We start from the raw sequence: 24,714 nt of genomic DNA on the forward strand, positions 1-24,714 counted from the left end.
TCAGAAACTGACCTCTCTCTGTGGAGATCTGAGATCTCTGCTCCTGACAGTTCTTCCAGTTCTGCCATTGACCCAACACACACCACCTGTCAAAACAAAGTTAAAAGGCCTCAGAGCCAAAGATCAAACAGAGTTAATTTATGTAACATTCATGTTTAGGTTTAGAAACCTTTGATCTTCATGAGTTATCATCAAGGTGGCTTACCTCATGAAAGACTCTAGGTCACTGTCTGAATTGGTGAGCAGACTTCACTTCTTTGCTACCTATCCCTATATCAGAGGGATTCCCTACAAGGAGAGAATTTCACAGCCATCATCTCAACGAGTATTTCTTGAGGGTCTACTATGTCCAAATCTCTGCCGAAAATAACCAGCATAAGTGAAATGCCTAGACTGTTACTCTAAGGCATCTTAGTTTGTTCCTGGCACTTGAACTTGGCTCTTTAATCTGAAATCTTCTCAAGTCAAAGCTGGAACTAATTTATTGTGCATGAACTGGACCAAATAGTCAGATTGCAAGACATTAGGATTATACTCATGTAAGGAGGCTGGGAGATGGGCCCAGCAGGGGCATTCAGAACAAGGTGAGTCATCTAACAGGGGCCGTGTAGCTGGGCTGCACCAGCAGGAGCTGCTGTGGGTTCACACCCAGAAGTCATCTACTACCTACTGAATACTCACAGCCTCTTTCTCTGCCCTTCCTGCTCAGTCCTGAAAAGTCCTCTGATTCAGCTACTTCACTGTTGCCTTTCAGGTCCCTACTGGAGATTTACTGAGGTCCCTGGGCTGCTGCTGCTGCTCATGACTGTTCTAATGCTGTCAGCATTGGACAGAGGGAATATATCTATATACCTATGTATGTATTTATTTAGACACACACACACACACACACACATTTGCTTTTAAATTAAAGGTCTGCAATGCTTTGGTATGTTTTTCAGTTGTCCTTTTTTATCACTATAAGGCCGTTTTAATATGCTGTGACTTAGTGCAGGGGGTGGAGTCTCTGTTCTGTTCATCAGAAACGCAAAAGGAGAAAAAGAGCTCTGAGCAACACAAGATAAACAATGTGAGGAGTTTCCCGAGAAAAATACAAATTATATTTTTCACTTTTACACAGAGGGAAATTTAAAACTATATTTAATTAAAGTAAAAATAAATTAAAATCCTAAAAACATATTCTTATTTATGTCATAATTCTAGGAAGGAACAAAGAAAAAAAAAAACTGATGCAATAAGAAAGAGGCAAAGAAAAAAAGAAACCATATTCTTTTACCCCATACTGAGATGCATGAATGAAGTGCTTTAGCAAAAATCAACACAAGTGAACACTGCCCTGCCTCACCTCCTCGAAGTCATCGCTGACCCACAGTGGGATAGGAGTGCCCCAGTATCTGTTTCTGGAAATTGCCCAGTCACGTGCATCTTTCAGCCAATTTCCAAATCGCTTTTCTCGCACAAACTCTGGGACCCTGCAATAAACAGATCAGATAACCAATCACATAAAAACATTAGTAAGTAAATTTGTAAATTAGATCTGCATAAGCCTTTGTGAACCTAACATTCTGGAAATGCTGAGCTCACTCCTAGGAGAATGTCTTCCAAATGGACAGCATGAGAAGACCCACAGAGGCTGTTTCTGCTATGAATCCATCCCAGGAAGATGCTCTGTAATATGAAACCCCACAGCACACAAGCTTCCCTGTCCTGCTCTCCAACTGCAGGACTGCCGCAATCCTTTAACCAATCACCATGACGACAGCTAGCCTGATCTTACTTAGATCTAGTCTTCAGGTCATCCATACAATAGCGCTTTTACTGAAACTCATTAGCAAGGGCTCTTAATCACCTACAAAGTAAGAGTCTGAATAGGCGGGGGTTATGTGTAGCTGGTGGGAAGCTGCCTCTCCAGGCTCACCTGCAGTCCCCCTGCCACTGCACTTTAGGCTCTAGCAATAAGGCAAGTTCCTTAGAATGCAGCTTCTTACCTCACTGCCTCTGTCCATGCCATCCCTCCACTTCGATAACCTTCACCCCGCCACCCTCCTTCCCTCAGCCACTCCCCTACCCAAGGCTCTTATAGCTTCTGACTGGTAAATGACTCCTTATTCTTTAAGGTTCAGCTTTGTAGGAAACGCTGCCAAGCTCAAGGCTGAGTTAGGGCACACCTAGGCTCCAAAACATTCTGTCCTCTCAGGTGCTGCAGTTACCATCCTAGGTCAGTTTACAGGCCTGCACACCTCCCGCCACCACCCCCAATGAGGCAGCCATACGAATATTCTATACTCAGCACTCCACTAGGAAACTAAAGAGCTTCTTAGGTATAAAAATGAAAAAACATTTTGCTCTTGAGAAATTCACTTTGTTAAGAAATATAGAAAGCTATAGTTTTCTTTTACTGCCCTGAGATTCTCCCCATTCTTCCAAAATCAAATGCACTATTTCTTACTTCCCCAGAGAACACAACTTAAAGTCAAGTTGGATTCTAGGGGAAAATAAGAAATAGTGATTACCCTCAAAACTCTCAAGGAAAAACATTCTTCTGGAATACATAGATTTAGTTTTGTATCATTTTTGCACCTACAGGTTGAAGTACAGTAGTCCCCCCTTATCTGTGGTTTCATTTTACATGGTTTCAGTTACCCACAGTCAACCATGGTCCAAAAATATTAAAAGGAAAATTCCAGGAGTAAAAAGTTCTTAAGCTTTAAACTGCACACTTTTCTGGGTGGCATGATGAAGTGTTGCGCCCTTGCACTCCGTCCTGCCTGGGAACTGAACTATCCCTTTGTCTAGTGTATCCAGGCTGTATATGTTACCCGCTCATTAGTTACTTAGCAGCCATCTCGGCTACCACGTCAGCTGTTGATTATCTCAGTGCGTGTGTTCAAATAACCCTTTTTACTTAAAAATTGGCCCCAAAGGGCAAAAGCAGTGATGCTGGCAATTTGGATATTCTCTTACCGTGCTTAATTTATAAATTAAACTTCATCATAGGTATGTAGATATAGGAAAAACACAGTATATACAGTATAGGGTTTGGTACTATCTGCGTTTTCAGGCATCCACTGGAGGTCTTGGAACATACCCCCTATGGAAAAATGGAGGAACTACTGTAACACCTCTCTGCAGTTTAGATATTAGCTGAGGAGAGAAAGACTTCTGTCCCTGCAGTGTTTATCCATGAAACCACTGTACACAAGACATCGCCATACTTTAGGAACTCAACAAGTGTCAAAAATAGTAAGTGTAAATGGCTTTTGTAGGTATATCCAAAAATAAATGTATATCCTGAAAATGACTATTATTTAAAGCTAATGGACTCTGAGAGTACAGCCAGTTTTCCAAAGTCATTCCATTCTTTAAATCAAATAAATGGCAACTTCTCATTTCCATTGGGTTTAAAAAAGAAAAATGTTCCCCTATATGTCCTGTCATAAGAGGGCTGTTTCTTCTGTTATATAGTATTATTTAAATTATTTTGTGTTCCTGAATAAACAGAAAAATAGCTATTATTACAATATACAACAAAAGATGGCTTTTAAAATTACTATAACTTGAGGGAAGTATAAACCAGTACTAACTACATGACAAAGGACATTATGAAGACACACAACTTATTGCTCACCAGTAACATAGGTCATTGTTCCTCAGCAACTGGTCTACCATATGCTCCACCCGAACGAACCAGCTAGGCACTGCTTTGTAAACGAGGGGAGTGTCTGACCTGCGGAAGCAAAAATGCAGAACGTGGCTGGGCAGACTGAGGTATGCAGGGGCAAAGGGTAAGACTGACCTTTAGTTTCTTACTGATATCACCACCAACTATTAGGCCTTCTACTGATATTTATTTCTATTGCAAATACTAATGTCTATGTCATCTCCCTCCATCTTTCACAAGAAGGTGAAAGCTAATAAGAGAACAAGAAAAAATATAGTTCTGCTTGTGTGACAGTTGACTAAGAAATGATGTCAACCTCAGCAAAGAGGAAACATGGGAACAAAACGTGATGCCATTGAACATTCCATTTTCACCCACATCTTTATAGTATGATGTTATATTAAAACTTGCATCACAGGGACTTCCCTGATGGCATAGTGGGTAAGAATCCACCTGCCAATGCAGGGGACACGGGTTCGATCCCTGGTCCTGGAAGATCCCACATGCTGCAGAGTAACTAAGCCTGTGCGCCACAACTACTGAGCCTGTGCTCCGGAACCATGAGCCACAACTACTGAGCCCATGCACCACAACTACTGAAGCCTGCATGCCTACAGCCCATGCTCCGCAACGAGAGAAGCCACCACAATGAGAAGCCCATGCACAGCAACAAAGACCCAATGCAGCCAAAAAAAAAAAAAAAATTGCACATTATATTTCTCACTAAATTCCATTAGAAAATTTTAGAGATATATCTCATCCTAGAGAACTGTGATCCCAACACAATACATATTGGTATATGCCTATGTTTCTTACACCTAAGTAATGAAATAACTATATACATGAATTCATAAAATTCTCCTTAAAACAAGAATGAAGTTTTCAGACACTAACTCTAAAGGATACAAATGAGATGGGAACCATGAACTGATGGAATGGGCACACATATCAAATGTATCCACAAAGCTGAACCTCGAGCTACATTTCATCTCACCTCCAGCAGAAAGGGTAGCTGTGGCTGAAGGTGCTGGCAACAAGAAGTCGACCTTGTTCCTTTAGGGTCCTGATGATATTTTTGTCAGCATCCTATTTAAAAAAAATTTAAAATCTAGCCATTAAAATATCCTACAATACTTAGTAATACAGTATAATTAAGTATATTACTAAACTTTGTTATTTTGATACCTTTACTATGAATAAAAGGCACAAATAACAAATGTACTATAAAAATACTTGGTCCACATTTCAGCCACTGTGTAACTTTAAGTACTTTTAAAGTACGTTCCAGACCACTTAAGGTAGTGAAGTTTTCAATCAGCAATGATTACCCCAAGGTCACAAAGCTGTTTCCGGAGTCACAAACCAGAGCCCACTTTTTCTGATTCCTACCTTTGAAATTACAGCATGCTTCCTCTGAAGATACTAGACCCTTGGAATGGAGCTGATAATATGTCTATTTTTTCTGATTTTATATGCTCAAACAAAACAAAACAAAATCTACTTCCTGGGGAAAAAAAATCCCACATATGGAAGCTATTTAACAAAAAACTGATTAATGAAAGAAGTACGATGAAACTGACACCTTTCTAAGCCATAAAGATACAGACCTTCACATACTGTCCTGCAAAATCTGTCACTTCCCCTGTGAAACAGCCTGAAGCATCCACAGGGCAAATAGGGACAGAGTCTTTCTGAATGATGTTGAAATCCATACAGACCCGATAGTCATCCTGGGGAAAAGGAGAAAGGTAGAAGAAGGGAAGAATAAAACAGTTAAGAGTGGGTGTGGCAAGAGAGGAGCATATGAGGCAATAGATTTATAGGAGACTTTTTCAGTATTCTGACATATAAATGTATCCAACTTTCATTATCCTCTCAACTGAAGTTAACTCAAGGATCATTCAGAGAATCCAGAGCCCTATAGCAGGGTTAGGGGATTAGATCAGTCTTCCCAGCCATTACTCACAAACCCCTAATATAGCTGAGTATCCACTAAGTAAGAAGAAAGATGCCACATATGAATACATTAGAACAAAATCAAATTTGATTTATAACAGCAGCATGTATACACATACATGTATGCACAAAGCAGAAGAACATACACGTGTAAGGCATGAACTGTTTAGTACTGCACAACGCTTGATGTGCATATGGATTTGCATCCGGTCAAGGAGTGCCTGAAACGATGGCAACAGTGATCTAAATCCAAATTATTCATTTTACGGGAATTCCCTGGTGGTCCAGTGGTTAGAACTTGGCGCTTTCACTGCCAGGGCCTGGGATCAATCCCTTGTCAGTGAACTAAGATCCCGCAAGCCGCGTGGTGTGGCGTGCATAAATAAATTAAAAAAAATAATAAATAAAACAAACAAACAAAAAACCCCCAAACTATTCACTTTACAAATAAGTAATATGGGCCCCAGGCAGCCTGGGTACACCACAATGCTTCAGGAATACATTTTGAGCAATGTTAACAACAACCAGGGCAAACACATAAAGTGCTATATCAAACAGTGCTCTGAACATCTGATTACATTACATTAGCTCATTTAACCTTTACAATGATCCTGTGAGGAAGGCAGATAGATGTACTAGGTTTTCATCATGTGTTCCCCTCAGACAAACCAGCAAGTATCTCCATTTTACGGATGAAGAAGCTGAGGCACAAAGAAATAACTCAGCTGCAAAGTGGCAATGCTCACATTCAGAACCAAACAGCCTGGCTCTAGAGTCCAAGGTCTTTACCTCCATGCTATGCTGTTTGAATCTAAAATTAAAGGGACTGTCTTGGACTAAATAGTGAAACCATACCCTGGTTTGACGCCGAGATAAACTGGAAAGCCAGTATGGTTCCACCTGGGCCTGTGTTCAACTCCCGCTATGCTGAGAGGCTGCCTAGTGTGATGCGACATGTGCGTGTGGCACATGACAAACAAGGGCAATGACAGCCTGGCCATGAAGGAAGACCCTGAAAAAAAAACACTAAGCAACACGGACAGGACAAGCCCCAAAGTCCAGCAATTTGAACCATTTAGTATAGAGCAAACAGCCCTACTCAATTCGACTAGCTAAGAGCAGCATCCCTGAGTGGAGCCAGAATAACACGTAACGTTCAACATGGTCATGTAGAAGTGCATAGACTCTGTGGAGAGATCACATAGCACATTGTCTGGCAAAGCCGCAACATGGAAGGTCTCTTGGAAAACGTCTACCAAGTGGGGTTAAAGGCTGAAATTTAAAGATCTGATCTTCTATAACATTAACCTGCCTGGCATTCAGGACAGATACATACCAAGAAGTTACCTTTTCATTATTTATTATCAGTGGAACAATGACACCAGTTGACCCTAAAATTACAATGAATAGCTGAAATTTGACTAGTTCCTAAAACTCAATAAATAGTATTATCAAGAATGCTTACTTTCCATCTAACTTGAATACTGACCAGGTATTAGGTGATATTAAGCAATTGTTAATTTTATTGGGTATAATGGCATGGTGGCTATGTTAAAAATAAAAGTCCTTATCAGTCAGAGATGCATACAGAAGTATTTGTAAATGAAAGATATGATGTTGAGGATTTGCCACAAAACCCTCCAGCCAAAAAAGGTGTTGGGGAAGGGGACAGGGAACGAGACAGATATAACAGAAATTCCAAATTAATAATTAAAGCAGCTGGATAATGTGAACATAAGGAATTATTATATTTTCTTTACTTCTGTGTATGTTTGAAGACTTCCATAATAAAAATCCCTGCAGAGATTAAGTGTGAAAAAAAAAAAGACCAACGGAGACAGACTAGCTTCACTGCCTCTCTGACAAAATGATCAAGCCAAGAGGAATTTGTACGTCCCCAGTGGGTGCTACACCCCAAGCAGTGACTGTACACACTCTTACAATGTCAGGCACTGTGCTAAATGCTCTATATGGATGATTCCATTTAATCCTTGTAGTTACCCAGACGGGCAGGTACTATCATTCCATGTCACAGAGGAGGAAAAGGAAGTTCAGACAGGCTAAGTAACTTACCCAGGGATGGCCTGTTAGTGGTAGAGCTCTGACCTAAGGTGAGCTCTGGTTCTAAATGTGTGCCCTTAATCCCTATGCTCTTGTTTTATTCATATACAAATTACATTAAAAGGATTACACTTTTTGAAAAATTACTCTGGGCAAAACTTAAAATTAACCGCACTGCACAGCCTTGAGGAAAGAGGTCAAATTCTCCCTTCTGATCATATAGTATTTATTTAGTCAAGAACACAGCAAAGGTGATGGAACCTTTCAGCGTTTTGATGGTTGTGGTGACTGTATGACTCTATGCCCTTGTCAAAACTCCCAGAACTGCATATCATAAATGGCAAAGTGTATAGCAAGTAAATAGTGAATGAATGAAAACATAGCATGCCTTTTAGAAAGACGAAATGCCCAGCAACACTCAGGATTTAGCACACCATTTTCAAAAATCAGCTCAGGGTGAAGGAATTACAGATGCAAGTTTTATAAGGTATCTCTGGGGGCAGTGAGCCTGAAAAGAGGTTAACTCCATAGTGTGAACAACAGTGAGAAACATCTCTCTTCTCTCTCCCTGTCACACACACACACACACACACACACACACACACACACACACACACGACTCAGTGGCCACTGACGTTTACTTCTCATAAATGCATTTGCAAGACATATACTACTCACAGCACCAAAGTAAGGAGCTTGGTGTACAACCCCAGTGCCTTCTTCCTCCTTCACATAGTTGTCAACAAGCACAGTAAAAGCACCATTCTCTTTACACTGGAAAAGAAAGGTTATCAGGCTTAAAGAATAAAACAATACCATACCATAATATTAATTTAATAACAGTTTTTGGTAAAAGCCTGAAAAATCTTTTAACATGCAAAATTATTTTCAGAAATAGAAAAGACAGAATAATTCAGATTGGGAAGAAACATGCTAATTCAATACATCGTTTCCATGAATAACAGTTCATCACTTATAAATGAAATAATTATTTGAAGACTTGCAGAGAAAAATTTCTAACTTCCTTCGCCACAAAACTGTGCTTTTTCATCAGTTCTTCCAACCTCACCCCTGCCCTAGAATGCAGTTTATCGTGAAAATGTCTCAGATGATGTGCTTCCTTAACGATTCGCTTCCTGGTATATTTTCAATCACTGCATATGCTTTGCTGCTCCTTTTCCTTTCAGTCCAGCTCAGGTTATTCAGTAATAAAAGGCAAACCTTGGAAGAATCGGGATGGGAGCTGAGTTACAAGTTCTAGTTACAGGTATTCCATCTACTGTAACACTGCAGGGAAATGTTTTCAGTTTGATTTTCTTTGTAACAACAATAAAGTCAGGTTCATACACATAACACTACAGACCTACTTCTTCTACCTTCATCTCTTAATATTTCTTTTCACATACCCTTTGTTTCAGCCAAACTGACCCTTTGCTTTCTTACCTCTCTGCCTTTGCAAAAAGTACTTTCAGAAATTATTTTCACATTTAATCCTATAATCCTGTGAAAAAGGCATCAGCAGTCTCATGTTTTAAAAATATTCTGGTTGTATTTGAATTTCACAGATGAACAAACTCTGAACAAAGATGAAATGGTTTGCCCAAATCATACAACTAGTAATGACCTGAAAGAAGGTCTTTTGGTTCCAAACGCAATTTTATTTTCAACTATATCACAACTCTTTAATTCTTTGGCATTCACTTAAAACTAAACTTGAAAAATAACTATGAATTTTTTTTTCTTTTTTTTTTAAATTTTATTTATTTATTTATTTATGGCTGTGTTGGGTCTTCGTTTCTGTACGAGGGCTTTCTCTAGTTGAGGCAAGTGGGGGCCACTCTTCATCGCGGTGCGCGGGCCTCTCACTATCGCGGCCTCTCTTGTTGCGGAGCACAGGCTCCAGACGCGCAGGCTCAGCAACTGTGGCTCACGGGCCTAGTCGCTCCGCGGCATGTGGGATCTTCCCAGACCAGGGCTCGAACCCGTGTCCCCTGCATTGGCAGGCAGATTCTCAAACACTGCGCCACCAGGGAAGCCCTGAATTTTTAATTGCTATAACCCAAGTCACCTGGAAATATTTTTGGTGTGGTATGATAGGTGCTAAAAGGTATGTCTTCAATAGTTTAAACATGGAGAGATAATATGTGGGTTCTTAGATGTAAGAACAGGGAATACAAAGGTATCTTACTGTTTCTAACTGTAGAGGGTTTCTAACAAAGAAACCCTGCATTGCATTCCTATCTCTCGAAGTCCAGTTTGAGATCCTTCCCCTGCCAAGGCTGAACTGGGTCAGCATTCACACAGGGAGCTATAGTGCTGTCCTTCACAGACAGCATCTACTCTCATAGCTCCCACTTAATATTTCAGAACATGTGTATTTTAGGTATACACCAGACGATTTTTGTCTTCAAAGAATTTGCAGCATCTTTCTAAAACTCACCAAATGTTCTAGAAATTTCAGGAAGCTAAATGAATGGACAGTTGTTGTTCTTAAATAACTTAGATCAGTATGAACTGAGTGCATATTCCAGACAGACTTCTGATTTAACCTAAAGTTCCTATCTATTGTGTCCATGTGCATTTTCTGAGAGGGTTAAACTTTCCTTAGGTTCTCAAAGGGATCTAGTGTAAGAGGTTTTAAGACAAATAAAAACAACTACAAGAAAAAACAAAACATGTTATGATACAGAAGAGAAGAATGCAGGAATGATATTTTTCAGAGGGAGAAACCAAAGAAGCATTTCAAAAAATGCTTTTTTTTCAGATGGCACCTGAGTTTAGCCTTGAAGAGTGTCAAGCTGATATGACATTAAAGAAAGGTGAGGGTTTTTTTTAAAAAGAGGAGGAAGACAATAAAAACAAAGGCAGGGAGGGAGGAAAAGAAAGGGTCAGTGTGATGGAAGCAAAGGATATGTTTAAATCAACATTAGGGAATGTGGTTAGAGAGTAGGACTGCCTTGTGTCAAGTGGAGAATACCCAGTGAGGAATGTGCTGGCAAATGACTGCAGGCTCACAGGGAGGGACCAGACCAGGTAAAGTGTTTGGAAATCCATCAGCAGCAACATGGAATGAGGAGGAATGCCATTAGTTAGGAGATAAGAAACATGGGAAAACACTCAGGTGCACAAAAATGTAGAGGCAGATGTGATGTTGTGGACAGAGCCCAAATGGCAGAGATCACCTGCATCAGCCAAACTCTATCCCTACACTGAATCAGAACAGAGGTAAGCAAATATTTTATCCTGGGCTATGGTGTAAGGTTTTGCTGGCTAATGCTACATCCAACTGAATATAATTTCCACATAATGTGTAAAACCAGGTCTGAGAGCGTTGCTCATTATTTCACTCCAAGACCTATAAATAAGAACCAACAGGAAATTCCTGCTGACTTTATTCTTTTGTTGTTGGTGGTGGGGTTTACAGCTACAGCTGTGGATTCTGTTGCCAGAAAATGGAAAACCACATAAAATAGCTTTGTGATTCTTATAAGAACTAAGTTACTAAATGTCTGAGCTTAGAGCACCCACCTCATCAATTCCTTGAAATGAACTCTGTTTACTTTTACACACACAGTTTTGTAAAAGCACTATCTGAGCACTATATTAAATTTGTAAAAACAAAACTCAAAAAACAAAAAACACCTCAACGACTTTCCTGGGTGATGTGTAGACTATAAACAATACAAATATACACACATTAAATCTTATCAATGTAACTGATTCCTTATGTAATTTGAGAAAGGTATTTAAAAATTCCTATAGGATTTTAATTACTAAAACAAGAAGGCAATACAAACAGAATTTAATTTCTGTAATACTAAAACAGATTTTTGGATTTAGGCACACTTGTATGAACAATATAACAATAAGAAAATATAAATACCACTCCAGTTATCAAATACATGGGTTGTGGAGAGCTCCTGTGGTAGAAGTCTCTAAGCTCACCTTTATAAAATAGTCAAACAGGGGTCTGTATTTCTTGCCTTTGAGATAGGCACCAGGAAATCTAGAAAAAAGAGAAAGGCAAACTCACAATTAAAATCATCAAAGAAATGAGGCTGCAGCCACATCAAGTTACCATTCCCTTCTGGTTTCCCTGTTCCTAAATCATTAGTGCTGGAATGTGTGACCTGAATGTACTTGGTATTAGTACTTAAAACTAAACTTGAATAATATAGCTTTTGGGCAATAAGGTATCTCACTTTTTAAAGCTAAAGACACACACATGCACGTGCACACACACACACGTACAAATCAATGATTTGTATAGTCACCTTTCAAGGATCTCATAGTCACTCTCCAATTTATAGAGGGCTGATAATCTGGCTTCCATTAAAATGTATAATTTTCCTCTGACAGCATCTATGAGAGCAAGGGAAAAAGTGCACTTCAATGATATTCAGGCTTTGGCTTACGCTAAAGACACGCATCTGCATATTTTTCCCTCCAGGGGCTCCTATATCACCTGCATCCAATGTGCTCAGCACTGACAGAGGAATACCACAAAGAACGCTAGGGCACACGTGCTTTCCAAATACGAAAAAGACAAAAACATCAAATGCTGTTAAGGCAGCTCATCAGTTGTTGTTAACCACACCTCTATTCATTTTAAGTAAATTAATCTTTATTTTCTCCTACCGAAAGTAATATATATGAGTGTTTAAAATCCGTAACATTAGCAAACCAAGAAGATCACAAAGTAAAAGTTTCCCATAATCTCATACTCCCCACCCCACCCCGCCCCCCACCTCGACACTATCATTTCAGTGTCTATTCCTCCAGGTGTTTTTCTATGTATATATTAACATACATATTATGTAAACATGTAACTTAATAATTATGGGATATAACTCAATACAGTTTTGTAATTTGTTTTCACATAATACGTTGTGAACATTTTCTCATATGTTAGCACATATAGATTTTCTCATTCTTTTAAATAGCTCTATAGTATTCCATCTTATGGAGGTACAAGTTTTTTTAACATACCAATTCATGCTAGACAATTAAACTGTTTTCAAATTGTTACTGCTATGAACACTGGGATAACGAATATCCTTATACATGTCTTTGTACCCATACTGGAAACATTTCTGGAGGATACTATCCTAGGAAGAGAAAAGCTGAAACAAATGCATAAACATTTAAAATTTAATAAGATACTGACAAATTGCCTTACAAAAATTTAGGTTAATTTAAACGTCCACATGTAAAGTATGACATACCCAAGAATATACTAAAGCTATACCCAAGAATATACTAAGGCTGTAAGAAAAATGAGCATCTATGGATCATTGTGAAGGCCTTTGCAATTCACTGAAAAACTACCACAAATAATGTTGCCACCCACCAGTTCTGACCTCACAGGAACTTCATTATAAGTGGAGTCTATATTTTCTGAAAAAAACACAGAACACATGGTCCAAGAAGTAAAAGAGTTGTATGCAGGCAGATGAATGACATGATTGAAATCTCAGCCAGATGGCCTTTAAGGCTGTCAGGCTCACTACGGAATGACCATGACCCACAGGAAACACAGGAAACTTATAACAGACAGAAATGCACTTGCAGGGAGAAGCAGCAGTAGACACCAGAGCCAGGCTCTATGTGGAAACAGCTCCTTCCCAGTTGATATCGTTAGAAACCAACTCTTGGTCTTAGCTACTCCTAAGGCACAGCTAAATAATGATAAAAATATCTGACACCCAACACTTTCCCATTCCTTTCTCAATATTCTTCCCTTGATAGCACAAGCTATTGTGAATCAAGTTAACTGTCTTGTAAGACAGATTCTTTTTCTGGCTATGAGTTTTTCTTTTCTTTCCCTGACTTCCCCCTGCTCCCCATAAACTACAGAAACCTGAAGGTACCAACCTTCTTTTTTCATATAAATCTCTACGGAAAGGGCCTCTTTGAGACTATGGTTAACTTGACACCAGGGAATATTTGAAAGGTACAAAGGTCTCAAGTTCTGGTACCAATTCTATGATACTATGATATATAATAAGAAATATATATTTGGTCTTAATCCCTGTTCTGGTAAAGCTCTTAAAACCCTTGGAATTTCCTAAGTGATGGGAACCAAAGGTGTCTTTTGTTACATTAATGGAGTGACTTTTGTAAAACCCCTAGGTAACCTAAGGATGGTGAACCAAGCACATGGCTACAGGGTTGGAACTTTCATACTCCACCTCCAGCCCCCTCTGGGGAGGAGAGAGGGGTCAGAGATTGAGTTCAATCACCAATGGCCAATGATTTAATCAATTGTGCCCATGTAATAAAGCCTCCATAAAAACCCAAAAGGATGGGGTTTGGAGAGTTTCCAGGTTAGTGAACACATCCACATGCTATGAGAGTAGCCCACCCCAGTTCTGGGGAGAGAAGTTCCTGTGCTTGCTACCCTTCCAGATCTCACCCTATGCACTTCTTCTTCTGGCTGTTCATGTGTATCCATTACAATATCCTTTTATAATAAACCGGTAATCTAGCAAGTACAATGTTTCTGAGTTCTGTGAGTTGCTCTTCAGACCCAAGGAGGAAGTCATGGGTTGGTGAGAAGCCCAGGTGACAACCGGAACTTGTGACTGACATCTGAAAGGGGGGGGTGCAGTGGCAGGGGGCAGTCTTGTAGGACTAAGCTCTTGACCTGTGTTATCTGACTCTAGCTCCAGATAGCTAGTGCTTGAATTGATTTAATTGCTTGGCGGTGTTGAGAAAACACATACTGGAGATTCCTAATAGCAATGATACGCCAACCCCTTTGAATCTCAGGTTCTTCATCTGTAATAGGAGCATGATGCATAAAAGTATTATAATCTGAAAATTATATGAAATTTTTACTTTTTATATCTCTGTACAATGTTTTTTTGTGTTAATTTTAATTTTTATGTTTTGTGTTAATTTTTCAATCAGAAATGAAAATGCTCTTAGAGGTTATTCTTCTGATTAAATCTAATACTTTTTCAAAAACTTCTATTTTTACTCCAAAAAGAAATGTAGGACTTCCCTGGTGGTGCAGTGGTTAAGAATTCGCCTGCTAATGCAGGGCACACAAGCCCTGGTCCAGGAAGATGCCACCTGCCACGGAGCAACTAAGCCTGTGCACCACAACTACTGAGCCTGCGCTCTAGAGCCCGCGAGCCATGACTACTGAGCCCGTGTGCCACGACTACTGAGCCCGTGTGCCACAACTACTGAAGCCTGCATGCCTAGAGCCTGTGCTCTGCAACAAGAGAAGCCACCGCAATGAGAAGCCCACACACTGCAACGAAGAGTAGCCCTGGCTCACCGCGACTACAGAAAGCCCGCACGCAGCAACGAAGACCCAATGAAGCCAAAAATAAATTAATTAATTAACTAAAAAAAGAAAAGAAAAGAAATGTAATTTTTTTTCTTTTTAATCATTGCATCAAATAGGATAAAATGCCTAGGAATAAACCTACCTAAGGAGGCAAAAGACCTGTACTCAGAAAACCGTAAGACGCTGGTGAAAGAAATCAAAGGTGAAACAGATGGAAAGATATACCACATTCTGGGAGTGGAAGAATCAATATGGTCAAAATGACTATATTACCCAAGGCAATCTACAGATTCAGTGCAATCCCTATCAAATTACTAGTGGCATTTTTTGCAGATCTAGAACAAAAAATCTTAAAATTTGTGTGGAAACACAAAAGATCTCGAATAGCCAAAGCAATCTTGAGAAACAAAAATGGAGCTGGAGGAATCAGGCTCCCTGACTTCAGACTATACTATAAAGCTACAGTAATCAAAACAGCATCGTACTGGCACAAAGACAGACTTATAGATCAATGGAACAGGAGAGAAAGCCCAGACATAAATCCACACACCTATGGTCAATTAATCTACAACAGAGGAGGCAAGAATATGCAATGGAGAAAAGACAGTCTCTTCCTAAGTGGTGCTGGGAAAACTGGACTGCTACATGTAAAAAAATGAAATTAGAACACTCCTTAACACCATACAGAAAAAAAACCCAAAATGGATTAAAGACCTAAATGTAAGGCCAGATACTATAAAACTCTTAGAGGAAAACACAGGCAGAATACTCTTTGACATAAATCACAGCAATACTTGGATCTACTTCCCAGAGTAATGAATATAAAAACAAAAACAAACAAATGGGACCTAATTAAACTTAAAAGCTTTTGCACAGCAAAGGAAACCACAAACAAAAGGAAAAGACAACTCACAGAATGGGAGAAAATATTTGCAAACGAAGAGACCGCCAGGGGATTAATCTCCAAAATATAAAAAACAGTTCATGCAGCTCTACATCAAAAATAAACAAACAATGGAATATTATTGAGCCATAAAAAAGAATGAAACAATGCCATTTGCAGCAACACGGATGGATCTACAGATTATCATACTATGTAAGTTAGAGAAAGACAAATATCATATGGTTATCACTTATATGTGGAATCTAAAAAATGATACAAATGAACTTATTTACAAAACAGAAAAAGACTCACAGACTTAGGAAACAAACTTACGGTTACCAAGGGGAAGGTTGCGGGGAGGGATAAATTAGGAGATTGGGATTCATACATACTATTATATATAAAATAGATAATCAACAAGGACCTACTGTATAGCACAGGGAACTCTACTCAATACTCCGTAATAACCTATATGGGAAAAGAATCTGAAAAAGAATAGATATATGTGTATGTATAACTGAATCACTTTGCTGTACACCTGAAACTAACACAATGTTGTAAATCAACTATACTGTAATATAAAATAAAAATTAAATAAAAAACTAAAAAAAAAAAAAAAAAGTAGTATTTACTTCTACACTGGACCAAGAAGGAAATTCTGGGTAAAAAAATAGTCCTTTTCCTAGGCCAGGGGAAATAAGTAGATAAACTAGCTGCTTGGACACGTAGAAGAGGGGAGTAGGAATCAGTAAACTAAGACGTGTTCCACATGTTTTCTTATATTATTTTCCTCTAAACTCCTGAAAATATACTCTTGACCTTCACTCTGTCCACTTCTTACAGCTTCCTTTCTGGATCCCTTGCCTCAAGCCTTGGAATTCACCAACATGAAACAGGCATGGTTATCCTTTCAGGAGGCTCAAACAGTTGGATTATTTCCAGCTTTAGAAGTACACTGGAAGCTAACTGGCTTTGTTGTGCTATTTGAAACTCATTATCAGATTTCTCCCTCCAAAACATATCCTGCTACATAACACCATACCTATGTATTCACCACTAGAAAATTATTTAGTAGAGGCTTTCTGGGTTTCTAAGAAATTTTATTAAAAGACAAATTTTCCCAGGGTTATTAGCACATATGAGTGATTATGACATACCTAAGAACAGATTCCCAAACAATAAATCATAAGACATGTGACCAGAGAGTTCATGCTACCTCCCAGCCCCAATGGCTTTACTGATTCTAGTAAATACATTTATTTTTTGTATAATTTGTAATAAGTTTATTAAGTTATAAGTATAAACTATGTCCTGATTACTAATACTGATGTCTATTTAAAAATCAGAGTAAAGAATATTTTTAAAATAATACTTAAGCATGACTTAAGCAACTTTCTGAGAAAATTTCAGATGTTCTCTAATATTGTACCCAACTCAGTTTTCCTTAATGAATTAACTGTGTTCTATTTCTAGTGTGAGCCATCTATTGTCTATTTATTTCCTCCTATCTATCATGATAAGACTTTTAAGCATTCATTCATTTAGTTGACATTTATTGAATACTTATTTTGTTCTAGGTAATGGGTTATAAGGGCATAGCCCTAAACAATACATATCCAGGCCCTGCCTTCCACAAACCCAGGGAGTTAAGAGATTTTTTCGTTACTTGATAATAACAACATCCTTGGGAATTCCCTGGCGGTCCAGTGGTTAGGACTCCATGCTTCCACTGCCGGGGGCCCGGGTTCGATCCCTGGTTGGGGAACTAAGATCTCATAAGCTGTGTGGTGTGGCCAAAAACCAACCAAACAAACAAACAAAAAACCCCCAACTTTATCCTGATAATCTTTGTAGCTAGATAAAATTACTTGAACAACTTCTACTAAAAATGCCTCTTTTAGAGGGAATGTACTTCAACATAATAAAGGCCATATATGACAAGCTCACAGCTAACATCATACTCTTTGGTGAAAAACTGAAAGCTTTTCCTCTAATATCAAGAACAAGATAAAGATGCCCACTCTTGCCACTTTTATTCAACATAGTATTAGAAGTCCTAGCCGGAACAATTGGGCAGGAAAAAGAAATAAAAGGTATCCAAATTGGAGAGGAAGAAATAAAACTATTTGCAGATAATATGATAGTACATATAGAAAACTCAAGACTCCACCAAAAACTCAGAACTAAAAAATAAATGGAGGGACTTCCCTGGTGGCACAGTGGTTAATAATTTTCCTGACAATGCAGGGGACACAGGTTCGATCCTTGGTCTGGGAAGATCCCACATGCCGCAGAGCAACTAAGCCCGTGTGCCACAACCACTGAGCCTGCGCTCTAGAGCCCGCGAGCCACAACTACTGCGCCTGTGTGCCACAACTACTGAAGGCCATGCACCTAGGGCCCGTGCTTTGCAACAAGAGAAGCCACTGCAATGAGAAGCCCGTGCACTACAACGAAGAGTAGCCCCCGCTTGCCGCAACTAGAGAAAGCCCACGCACAGCAACGAAGACCCAACGCAGCCAAAAATAAATAAAAATAAATTTATTTAAAAAAAATAAATAAATGCAATAAAGTTGCAGCATACAAAATCAATATACTGAAAGCTGTTGCATTTCTATACACCAATAATGAACTATCAGAAAGAGAAATTAAGAAAACAATTGCATTTACAATTGCATCAGAAAGAATAAAATATGTAGGAATAAGCTTAGCAAAGGAAATGAAGGACCTAGACACTGAAAAGTTTAAAACATTGATGAAAGAAATGGAAGACACAAATAAATGGAAAAGTGTTTTTCCATGCTCATGGACTTGAAGAATTAATATTGTTAAAACGTCCATACTACTGAAGGAAATCTATAGATTGAGTGCAATTCCTATCAAAATTTCAATGGCATTTTTCACAGAAATAGAATAAACAATCTTAAAATTTATGTGGACCCACAAAAGACCCTGAATAGTCCATGCAATCTTGAGAAAGAAGAACAAAGCTGGAGGCACAACACTCCTTGATTTCAAACTATATTACAAAGCTCTAGTAATCAAAACAGTATGGTATTGGCATAAAAACAAACACATAGATCAATGGAACAGAACAGAGAGCCCAGAAATAAACTCACACATAAGACAATTAATTTACAATAAAGGAGCCAAGAATATACAATGGGGAAAGGAGAATCTCCTCAATAAATGGTGTTGGGAGAACTGGACCACTCTCTTATGCCATATACAGAAATTAACGCAAATGGATTAAAGACTTTAACATAAGACCTGAAACCATAAGATTCCTAGAAGAAAACATAGTTGATAAACTTCTTGACATTGGTCTTGGCAATGTCTTTTTTTTTTTTTTTTGCTCTCACAACAAAAGCAAAGGAAACAGAAGCAAAAATAAAAACAAACAAAAAAAATGTGGGACTACATCACACTAAAGCTTTTGCACAGCAAAAGTAATCAACGAAATGAAAAGGCAACCATCTGAATGGGAGAAAATATCTGCAAATCATATAGCTGATACGGGGCTAATATCCAAAATATATAAAGAACTGATACAACTTGATAGCAAAACAAACAAACAAAAAATCCCACCAAACCAATTTAAAAAATGGGTAGAAGATCTGAATAGACATTTTTCCAAAGAAGACAATCAGATATACATCAGGTACATGAAAAGATGCTCAATACCACTTATATCAGGGAAATGCAAATCAAAACCCCAATAAGGTATCACCTCACACCTGTTAGAGTGGCTGTTTTCAAAAAGACAAGAGACAGCAAGTGCGGGCAAGGATGTGGAGAAGAGAGAATCTCTGCACTGATGATGGGAATGTAAATTGGTGTAGCCACCATGGAAAAGAGTATGGGAGGTTCCTCAAAAAATTAAAAATACAACTACATATGATCCAGTAATTTTACTTCTGGGTATTTATACAAAGAAAATGAATACACTAACTTGAAAAGATATCTGCACCCCATGTTCATCGCAGCATTAATTATGATAGCCAAATTATGGAAACAACCTGTGTCCATCAATGGACGGATTGATGAACAAAATATGGTATGTATATGTACAATGGAATGCTATTTCGCTGTAAGGAAGAATGAAAGTTTGCTGCTTAAAACATCATGGATGGACCTTGAGGGCATTAGGCTAAGTGAAATAAGTCAAAGAAAGACACGTAATGTATTATCTCACTTATATGTGGAATAAGAATGAAATCAAAACAACAAAAATAAACCTCATGGATACAGAGAACAGACTGGTGGTTGTTAGAAGCAGGGGTGTGTATGTGTGTGTGGGGGGCGGAATGGGTAAAGGGAGTTAAAAGGTACAAACTTCCAATTATAAAATAAGGTATGGGGATATAATTTATAGCATGGCAACTATAGTTAATAATACTGTATTACATATTCGAAAGTTACTGAGAGAGTAGATCTTAAAAGGTCTCACCGCAAGAAAAAGTTCTGTAAATATGTATGGTAATGAATGTTAACTAGACTTACTATGGTGTTCATTTCATGATGTACACAAATGTTTATTTTGTTGTAAGCCTAAAATTAACATAATGTATGTCAATTATACCTCAATAAAAAAAGTAAAAAAAAAAAAAAAAAGGGAAGAAATGTAAGCTTTCATTCTTTCCCAAAATTCATTAAAATTACTTTATTCATATTGATCATAAGTAACCAGGCTCACACTTACCTTTTATCTTCACATACTGCATATCTGGATTAACACACAGGGCAAGGTTACTAGGTAGAGTCCAGGGAGTAGTTGTCCAGGCAACCAAAGATATATTTTCATCTTCCTCCAAAGGGAAAGTTACAAATACTGAAGGATCTTGAACATCCTGAAATAAAATGAGATAAAGTATTCTTTTACAGACTCCATAATAGTAGACATGGAAGAAAAACGAACCGATCCTAAAGAATAAAATAAACTTTTATTTTCAGAATAAACTGAGCTTTAAAAAAAATCTGCCATATTTGTAAAAAGAAAATACAAAGCGAGAAATTCCAAATACATTTTTTACATAAAGAAAATGCTTTAATAATTACCTTAGTAGTCACAAATAAAACATTTATAGTGTAGCAAGTGGGATACATAAATGAGGTTTCACTATTACAATGATCTATTTTATAATAAGTCCATAAAGAATTAGGTCAATAAAATAACGATTTTGGAAAACAGTGTTATTCTTTATTTGAATTGAAGGGTATATGAGAATTCTTTTCAACTTTTCAGGAAGTCTGAAATTATGCCAAAAATTAAAAACAAACACAATCCTTAGTACACACTCATAGTATGGCCAAAGTGAAAAAAGAAAGAAAATACTAAGTGCTGGCAAGGATGCAGTGTAATCAGAACTGTCTAGTGGAAGTATAATCCCTTTGGGGTTAGAGTGGGAGGCAATGAACCATGGTCCATGGGTCAAATCTGGCCGTTACCTGTTTTTATAGAGCCCAAGACCTAAGAATGGTTTTGACAGGACTGACAGATCATCTGGCCAACAAAGTCTAAAATATTTACTATCTGGCCCTTTACAAAGTTTGCCAACTCTTGTACTAGGGCTAAATGTAAGTATACCTTATGACTCAATAATCCCACTCCTGGGAATGTGTATATATGCTCCCCAAAAGACAAGTTCCAGAATGCTCACAGTAGTACTACTGATAAGAGCCAAAAATTGGATATTACCCAATGTCCATCGACATTAGAATGGATAAGTCAAATACTAGACAGTAATTAAAATGATGATCTACAACTACACACAGCATGGATGACTTTCACAAACATAATCTTGAGCAAGAGAAGCCAGACGCAAAAAAAGAACAAACTGGACAATTCCATTTATATTTGGTACAGAATCAGCAAACAATGAGGTTGGAAGTGAGGACAGTGGTTGCTATAGAGGAGTGGGGGGATACATGCTAAACTGAAGGGACCATGAGAAGGGAGAGCTTTTGACAGGTTGACTGACAAGGTTCTTCTTTAACTTTATCTGGGTGTTGGCTTCACATATATATTCATTTTGTGCAAGTATATGGAATAGAGCAAGTAAATGGAGGAGCAAAAAAGTGTTGTCTTATTAAGCCAGGAAATAGGTACTAAGATATAAAAATTATTAATTTTAGTATGTATAGTAATAAACATAAAAAAATTAAAAAGCCCCTAAAGGGAAATCTAAATAAAACATTAATAGTGATTTCCTTTGGGTACTGGGATTATAATTTTTTTCCCTCTTCTTTATATCTTCTATGGCTTCTAAATTTTCCACAATGAGCATAAGCCTCATAAATAATCACATCAACCAGACTTCTAAACACTAAAAATTTAGACAATATAAAAAATAAATATTTTTATATACCACAAGTTGGTTTACCTTTTGGAAAAGCTGGAAGGACTTTCTTCTGTAACTCAATTTAGTTCCGTACAGCTTGCTCTTTCCCAATAAGAGAATGTATTTATTTACTTATAGAAGAGTATAAACTTTGAAAACCCTAGGACCTAACAAGCTATAATGGGGCTCTAACATGTAAAAATTTAGTTACCAAAGAAAATTCCAGCATAGTACACAAGGATTTATATTACAAAACGTTTGGAGCAACACCAATTGTTACCATTTAAAAAGAAAAAAAAGGCTGTGCCCTCTGAACACCTCAAATATCTATCAAAAGAATGAACAGATAAATTGTAATCTATTTGTTATATGAAACACTATACAGCAGTTAAAAATAAACTTAAAGCTACATGTATCAATATGAAGAAACTTTAAAACATAATGTTTAGTATAAAAGGCAAGGTGCAGAATAAGTACAATGAATGAGATTTAAAAACTTGCGAACGACACTAAATACTGTTTATGGATACTTATATAGATAACAAAAATATAAAAATATGCATGAAAAAGAAACACCAAATTCAGCATAGTGGTTACCTATCAGGATGTGAAGAAAGAAATGGAAAAGAGAAATGTGCTATAAATAAACAAACTGTGGTATATTCACCTACACAGAAATTAGAACAAAAGATCCAAAACTACACATAACATGGATGACTATCACAAACATAATGCTGAGTGAGAAAAGCCAGAAACAGAAGAATACATAGTGGATCTTTCCACTTCTTCAAAGTACAGAACCAGACAAAACTAATCAACTGCTATCTGTGACATTTGATGTATTTGAAATCAACAACAACAGATGCATTTAGTGAAACCCGTGTTTTGTTTTTTAATTTTTTGGCCATGCTGCGAGGCTTGCGGGATCTTTAGTTCCTTCCCCAACCAGGGATTGAACCTGCGCCCTCGGCAGTGAAAGCACAGAAGACTCGCCACTGGACCACCAGGGAATTCTCCTCGTGAAAGCCATTAAATGGTATACTTAAGATTAGTGCATTGAAATATAGGTAAAATTTAACCCACCCCACCAAAAAAACCATAAACAAAACAAACATAAAAATGAAGTACGTATTTCTATAAAATGCAGAGGACAGAGAAAATGTTAAATTAGATTATGGAGATGTAATCATCAAAACTCAGATTGTGGGAAACTACAAGATAATATCTGTTTCCCAAACGACAATTTGCAAGGGGGAAAAAAAAAGAAAAAGAAAAACATAGAAAGAGAAATGGAGACCTACACATTAAAACAGACCTAAAAGACAACTATTACCGTGTATGAACCTTCCTTATGTCTCAATTAAAACAAAACAAACAAGAAAAAACAAACAAAAAAAACCAACTAGAAATAACCTGAGGGAAAAAAAGGATGCTGTTTATGAGACAAATAGAAATGTGAACACTGATGATATCCAGGAGTTAAACAACTACAGAATATTTAATATTAAGAATATTAAAAATGATTGATAATGACTTTTTAAGGTGTGATAATGGTACTCTGGTAATGTTAAAGAAATATTTCTTATCTATTAAAGATATATAATGAATTACTTATTGATAAAATGATATGTCTAAAATTTGCTTTTGAAAAAGGGTCTGGGAGAAATAAGTGGAGTGTGTAGATGGGGCAGGATTGACCATAGAGATTGTAGGGGATACATGATAGGACATGGGAGTTAATTATTCTGTTAATTAACTATTCTGTCTACTTTTGTATATGCTTGAAATTCTCCATGTTAAAGTGTTTTTAAAAAGTAAGCAAATACAGCAATATTTTAAGATTTGACAAAACTTCAGTCTTTGGTACTCAATAGTTAGTATATTATTCTCTACATTTTTATGTGCTTAAAATATTTTATTAAAAAAAACGTAATAACATGAGCACCGCCATAGAAGGGTATTTAGGGGACAACAGGCAGGCATCATCATGCCCACCTCACAAGGATATGCAACGATCCAATGGGATGTTGAAAGCATTCTGTAAGACGAAAAGTGCTTTTGAAATGTAAGTGTTAATAATAATGATATGTAGGTAAATATACCACAGTTTGTTTATTTACAGCACATTTCTCTTTTCCAAACCTTAGCCATGAGATAGAATTCCAAACAAATCAACATCCTTTAAAAACAAAGAGGGTTAGATAAACTCAGAAATAAAACACCCCTTGAATATACATACAAGAGAACAGACAGTTCTTATTCCTGAAGACTTACAGTCTTTACTATCTCCCTGGATAAGGTAAAGCAGTACACTTTGTAAACAACAGACATGTCTAAACTCTTATACCAATGACAGCAAGTTATTCCATTCATCGAAGATCATAACACACCACCAATCGCAAATCAGATTTTCCTCCAAGTACTTTTAACAAATAAATGATATTACAAAGCCTCAGATGAGGCACAAAAACACCCTAAGCAATAACCCTTATGAAACAGTGACTGGAGGAAA

General features: G+C 37.5%; 1 protein-coding gene across 3 annotated transcripts in view; it reads right to left on the reverse strand.

The window, feature by feature from the left end:
• The window catches only part of IARS1 (isoleucyl-tRNA synthetase 1), an 81,750-nt gene that overhangs the window by 42,603 nt on the left and 14,433 nt on the right, over positions 1 to 24,714 (reverse strand). For all 3 annotated transcript variants that reach the window (XM_061200605.1, XM_061200606.1, XM_061200604.1), the window contains exons 7-15: positions 20,564 to 20,711; positions 11,953 to 12,040; positions 11,624 to 11,684; positions 8,357 to 8,452; positions 5,269 to 5,391; positions 4,656 to 4,747; positions 3,629 to 3,727; positions 1,346 to 1,472; positions 13 to 86 (exon numbers count right to left, since the gene is read on the reverse strand). In XM_061200605.1, coding sequence (XP_061056588.1) covers positions 13 to 86; positions 1,346 to 1,472; positions 3,629 to 3,727; positions 4,656 to 4,747; positions 5,269 to 5,391; positions 8,357 to 8,452; positions 11,624 to 11,684; positions 11,953 to 12,040; positions 20,564 to 20,711 — 908 coding nt within the window. The remainder of the gene's footprint in view (positions 1 to 12; positions 87 to 1,345; positions 1,473 to 3,628; positions 3,728 to 4,655; positions 4,748 to 5,268; positions 5,392 to 8,356; positions 8,453 to 11,623; positions 11,685 to 11,952; positions 12,041 to 20,563; positions 20,712 to 24,714) is intronic.

Source organism: Eubalaena glacialis, chromosome 9, assembly GCF_028564815.1.
Source record: "Eubalaena glacialis isolate mEubGla1 chromosome 9, mEubGla1.1.hap2.+ XY, whole genome shotgun sequence".
In the NCBI taxonomy this organism is placed as follows: Eukaryota; Metazoa; Chordata; class Mammalia; order Artiodactyla; family Balaenidae; genus Eubalaena; species Eubalaena glacialis.